This window comes from Camelina sativa, chromosome 4, assembly GCF_000633955.1.
Source record: "Camelina sativa cultivar DH55 chromosome 4, Cs, whole genome shotgun sequence".
Lineage (NCBI taxonomy): Eukaryota > Viridiplantae > Streptophyta > Magnoliopsida > Brassicales > Brassicaceae > Camelina > Camelina sativa.
The window spans coordinates 5,524,844-5,531,164 of record NC_025688.1 but is presented as its reverse complement, the minus strand read 5'-3'; the positions used below and the strand labels follow the sequence as shown (position 1 = coordinate 5,531,164).

Below are 6,321 nucleotides of genomic sequence, written 5' to 3'. Positions count from 1 at the left end.
TGATTCCTTTTGTTCGCGGGTGGATATACCGAATCTTTTTAAGACAGCAGTTTACTGTAATAAGTAATAACCATCGTTTGTACTTTTTGGTGTTCGGTTCTTTTTGTCATGTACTCCAGTTTAATAAAGTCTAATACCTACACAGTTTGAAAGTCCTTAACAAATTATTTTTAGAACCAATCTTAACAAGTCAGAATAATTGAAACCGTTTTATTCACGCGATGCTTAAAATTTTTACTGGTTAAACTTAAGCTAAACTAATGGTAGATCACAGTTGCAACTTGCAATCACCCGAAATACCGACCGACCACAGCTGATTCATTTATTTCATGGTGAGATTTTGACTCAAACTGAGACTTTTTGGTTAACCGTTTTGGTTCTCTCGGTTTAACCGATCAAAACATGTTTAATTTGGATTTGTTTGCTTTCGGTTCGGGGAATTGTTTTGATGTTTCACCAATACCTAATTTAACCGAATCAAATTAATCAATAATATCCAAATGTAACTAAAAATAATCGATTCTGAATTTTGGTTTTGACCCGAGAACCTTACGAGTTTCTTTTTGGCAACTATTTATTTAGAAATACTTTAACTAACCGATAACCAAACAAACCAGTTCAGTTAGGTTCGGTTATCACAAATCAAACAAACCCAGATGTTCGATTTCATAAGTAACGTGAAATTTTCTTTTTATGCTAACCAATACGTCACTCCTCCAGTATGGGCTTATTCCAAACCATGATGAAGGAATTTCTTGTGCTAGGCTGAGGCTCAATACTAGGGATGTTAAAAAGGATTTTTAAGCCCTGTCCAGTCCTAGCCCTATATAAACTCAGCCCTTCAAAACCTTGAATATGTAAAAAGCCTTGTAAAATCTATATTATGAAAGTTGCTCAACTCTCTCCATCATTCTGACACATCAGCACTTGAAAATATGTCATGTGGATAATCAAAATGTAATTAAACAATAGTCTGTTCCCTTCCTGATCATTGCCTTTCATCTTCATTATTTCACCCATTTCATTATCTTTAATGTCACTTCTCAATAAAATCACAATAAATCAGAAAAACATTTATTGTTCTCATTTTCTCATCTTCACAATCATAGGGCCATCACTTATAAAACTTGAGAAATGTTAATTTATCAAAGAAGAATACAATGACTACGGAAACTAGAAGCATTGTCAACAGTTAGGAATTGGATTTTTGGTTTTTAAAAGTTGAAAGCAAGATGCTTCTAATATTGGTTGCAGTAGAGAAAGAAAATGAATTGGGAATTGGTGAATGATGGACAAGAGAAGACGGTTTTGAAACTCCAACTCACATAGACACTACATGCATATTCAATTTATCTCCTCTCATACTAATACTTTTAAGGTTAGAAAATCTCAATTGTGTGCTCCAGATACAAAGTTTTGTGTGAATCATATCGGCTTGGTCACAATCCTCAATATAACTTTTTTTTTTTAATGTTTATGTGAAAATGAGAATCACACAAAACATGTTTGATCGACATATTGAGTAATAAATCACATTTTTTATGCATTGGCCATCATCGCTTCTCTCTGATGCTGTTTATTTTGATGTTGTGAGTAAAGGGTCAAGGCGTCACGTTATAGTTTTAGAGGCAGATTCTTGTTGAGATTCGTCTATAAGTAGGTGACCAGGCTTTGATCAAGTTAATTGGTCATATTGCTAAGAAAAATGGTATTGCAGAGAACATATATATATATCTACTAATTTGATGACTTTCAATCATCATTTTTTTGAATTTGGCTTACTTTTGATGTGTCATGTCATGTGTTTTTAATTTCGTATTCTCGTAAAAGTATGGTGAATGGTGCTATGGATAATACCTGCAACATATCATAAGCGAAGGTCATTAAGAAGATTTTCACATACTTAAATATGTATTTAGAAATATGAGTTTTAACAAATAGTTTCGAGATTGTCAGTGTTATCATATTTCGATAAATATTAACACGTTTTTCTAAACATTTTAATATATATTTCAGGTCCTATACATGCTTCGTTCTCGTCTTCGGGATGTTTGTAAATTGTAATTCCTCGTATGAACTTGGACTTGGCTATTACCACTAGAAGCAGCAACAATAGTAAGGTGCTCTCTCACATGATCTTCATCACTTTATATAACTCCATGTGAATGAATGAATGTATGTGCCTTTGTATTGATGCATTTGTGTATATGTGTGAACATTAGATTTGAGATAAAAAAAGCCTCACCATCTAAAACATAGTTGGGGCTGGTCCAAAAATTCTACAAAGCAACACACTTTCAAACTTTACAATTGATCTCATCCCAAAAAGTCACTTGGATGTATAACATATTCTACATAACTATTGGACGTTGGTTTTCTTGCTTCAGCTTTGTCAAAGGAATTCTCGATTATTATTTATAGTATTTAACTATTTATTCAAGTATTCATACATGGGTTAATAAATAATGTCATCATACTATCTATTTAACATTAAAGGATTCTTGTTGTATTAAAGGATTCTTATTATAGACTTTTGTTTCTTGCTTATTTGTTTAGCAAAAGTAAACATAAGTTTTGATATCTAACAATTTTTTGGCATGAGAATATACATATATATATATATTATCATACATATGTAAAGAAATAATTTTATTATAATTCGGTAGAAGAATATAATGGTGAAATACAGTTGCAAGAAACAAAACTCTTCCAAAAACTAAGCCGGCATTGAGAATCTAGATATTAACAGTCTAAGCATTTGAATTTGGAAAAAAAAAAAAATGACACTAAAACATATTATATATGTAAATCAAAACATTGTAGTTAAGTTTCTCAAAGCATTGTAGTTAAACTTCACAACTAAAGTCTATAATTTAAACAAAAAAACATGATTTTTTGAAAAAATTATATACAGTGGAAAAACCCGCAGCGTAGCGCGGGTATTCACCTAGTTAATATTAAAAGGCTGAACCTTATCCAGCCCTGACCCTGTAACTTTCTTTCATTTTATTTCAAAACTCAAATCTAACAGTTCTAAAAGGACAAAAATTCATCAATATCCAAAATTCATGCTATGTAAAACATTTCTAAAAATTCAAAACTCAAATATACTTCAAATAAAAACAAATCACAATCTGTTTATCATTGCTATTTAAAAGCCAAACATAGTAAAATAGTAAAATAAACTCAGTTTTGATCTCCTCGCCAAACATAGTAAAATAAGAAGCTCCGTTTCAGATTCTTCCATTTGCCCTTGAATTGATTAAGCTGAACAAAGAGACAAAGCGACGAGCTTTAGTAAAGTCCAAGTACCGAAACATACAAGAAGGTAATCCAAACATATATAGATGTTTGCTCTTATACGAACGAACCTATTCAATTGAAAAACTGAACAAATATACGATTTTTAGTAAAGTCCAAATACAGAGAGGCATAAAAGAGCAATCCAAACAACTTATAAGAACCTATTCAATTGAACACAAAACGAACTAGTGCCACTGTTAGACTAAACATTTGATAAAGTCTAAGATGAAGCTAATCAAAACCGTGTTCTGCAACATATAAAAGATGGAGAGAATCGCCAACCTCATCATGTGTTAGACTCTCCAACTCCCGCTATTTTTGTATCATTATTATCTTCATCATCAAAATAATCTTTTATGTCTCCTAAATATCATATAAGTTAGTCAAACAATTTAAAACATTCTCGCAAAGATGACTTGAACAACTTAAAACATTGAAATTTTACCTTCAAAATCAGCAAATCCACACAACCAGTTTCTAGTGCAAATTAATGCTTGAACATTTTTGGGAAGAAGTCTGTTTCTGTAAGGATTCAACACTCTACCTCCAACACTAAAAGATGACTCTGATGCTACAGTGGTGATTGGAATGCTGAGAATATCAGATGCCATGGAAGCTAAATCACCATATCGATGTTGATTATCTTTCCAAAAACTTAACACTTCCATGTCTGTAAAAGTCTTCATCTCTAGTCTAGGTTCATCCAAATAGATTTCCAAATTTGATTTGGGGTTTCCTGAATTAGACTTGAGGCCACTTTCAAGATTAAACAGATCCTATGATATGAAATACAAACAAATTAGTTACAAAGATGTTAGAGAGAAGCTTAGAAAGACATATAAAGATACTTACATCATTCAAATCATCCTCAAGTGGTGATTCAGAGAGAAGTTCATTTGGAGTAGGTGTTGTAAGACTTGGTACAGACCAGATTGAGTATTATATTCTTCATAAATCAGAACCATATTCTTCCTAACCATATCAACTTTTTCCTTGGAAGTGCTTGAATCGACCTCGTCATAAGCTGACTCAAGTATTTGCAACTTCAATCTCGGATCCAAAGCTGCTCCCATAGCAAGAATGATATTGTATTGATTCCAATACTTTGCAAACTTCTTTCGCATCATTTGAGCCATTGCTCTCACATAAACATCATCACAAATAGAATATTTCTTCAGCAACAACTCAATTTTCCACACTTGAATGAAATAAAAATTGGTTGTTGGATACTTCACTCATGAAAAGTATGTGGTGATGGTATGAAATGGTTTAACATGTCACATATTTTTCTCACCTTGATCCCATTCTTCCTCTGATGGTAATGAATTGTAATCTCTCTCATACAAATTCAAAATACCAAACGCTTTTCTGAATTTTAAAGCTCTAGCCAACATCTCATATGTTGAGTTCCAACGAGTTGTAACATCCAAAGATAACCCAGCTCCACCTTTGATTCCTAAGCTCTCAACGCATGTTGCAAATGATTCTTTCCTCGACTCATATCCTTTTACAAATTTCACACTATTTCGAATATTCTCCAAAAGACTACTGACTACATCCAACCCTGCTTTAACTATCAAATTCAGAATATGCGCTTAACATCTCACATGCAAAAACTTTCCATCACACAACAGCCCATTACCAAGACGATGCTTAATAATCTACAGCATACTATACTTGGCTTTAGCATTATCTAGAGTGATAGAAAAAACCTTCTTTTCTAAACGCCAGATCTTTAAGCAATCATAAATTTTCTTAGCAATTTCTTCACCATTGTGTGGAGGTTTGAAATTGATATATAATGGTTTTTGTGGTTTTTAACCATGATATAAGGAGTCTTTTTGAGTATTTTGATTTGTTTTTAGGATGCTTTTGAGTCTTTTCAGGTTTTCTAGGATTTTGGCATGGATGGAGCAAAGTGAAGCAATTTGGATAATTTTTGGAACATTGAACCGAATAAATCAACTTGGAGCCGAGGAAGGATGAGAGTGTCGATCGACAGTGCCTTAGCATCGATCGACACCCTGTTTAGCCGAGAGAGAAGCAAGTTTTGGAAATTTACAAATTTGCCCAAAGTTTTCCATATTTGCATCATTAGTCCCTGGAAATGTTTTAGGACATACAATATATATATATTGTTTTTGGGTTTTAGAAACCCTTAAGTTTTATTCTAGCAATTTTATTTGCTGCAACCCTTGAGATTTTGAGAGCTTTTGGGAGAGAGAGATCTGAAATGCTTTGAGAGAAGAATTCATAAACTCCATCTTTACTCTTTTAATATCTATTGCATGTTATTCAGAATTATGATTTGTTCTTCATTGAATATGTCTAAGTAGTTTGCTTGTTAGGTTCAGGGTTTTTCACATGGATTTTATGATTTATTAGATCTGTTTATTTATGATTTATTATCTTTCTAGATCTTCATCATAGGTTGTTCTTCATATTAATTCCTGATTGATCACCAAGAATTAATAACTTATAAAAATAAATTGATATGAGAATATAATTGATAACTTTTGGTGAGCAAAATTACTTCTTGCAAAAGGATTTAATTTAGTAATTTTGTGAACAAACTAAACCTGTTTTCAAAGCTGTTTTTTAACCTAAAATTTTACAAAGAGATTTGGATTTTCTGGTTTTAAATTTAGATAATAATTGCAGCGAGGACTGATTTATTTTACAAAAGAGTTTAGAGTTCTAGATCTGATTTTAATTGCTTGAATCCTATTTAATTATTGATTTAATATTTTGTAGTTTTCTGAAAAATTCCCTAGACCTAACTTTTTAATCCCTTGCATTTTCACAAACTTTTATTTAATATTTTGCATTGTTATTTTAATTCAAATTAATTTGTTTAGCTTAATTATAAAATTCTATAATTTATTGTGTAGACTTGAGTCCTTGTGGAATTCGACCCTTAAATACTACAGTGACCTCTTAATTTGAGAGAGTAGCTCTAGGGTTTAATTTGAGCATATCAAATTTTGGCGCCGTTGTCGGGGACTCTTTGATCTACCA

At 32.0% G+C, this 6,321-nt stretch overlaps 1 protein-coding gene across 1 annotated transcript; it reads right to left on the bottom strand.

The window, feature by feature from the left end:
- Positions 3,590 to 4,993, bottom strand: LOC104783561 (zinc finger BED domain-containing protein DAYSLEEPER-like). Its single transcript, XM_010508706.1, has 5 exons — positions 4,981 to 4,993; positions 4,598 to 4,876; positions 4,281 to 4,501; positions 3,749 to 4,079; positions 3,590 to 3,666 (listed from the first exon to the last, which is right to left on the bottom strand). Exons 1-5 carry the CDS (start codon positions 4,991 to 4,993, stop codon positions 3,590 to 3,592), a joined length of 921 nt encoding a protein of 306 aa, XP_010507008.1.

Excerpts from the sequence above, each read along its gene's own strand:
- LOC104783561 (XM_010508706.1), bottom strand. Across the intron at positions 4,080-4,280 it reads CCAAGGAAAAAGTTGATATG|GATCTGTTTAATCTTGAAAG; the intron begins GTTAGGAAGAAT and ends TTCATATCATAG. Across the intron at positions 3,667-3,748 it reads TGGATTTGCTGATTTTGAAG|GAGACATAAAAGATTATTTT; the intron begins GTAAAATTTCAA and ends TATGATATTTAG.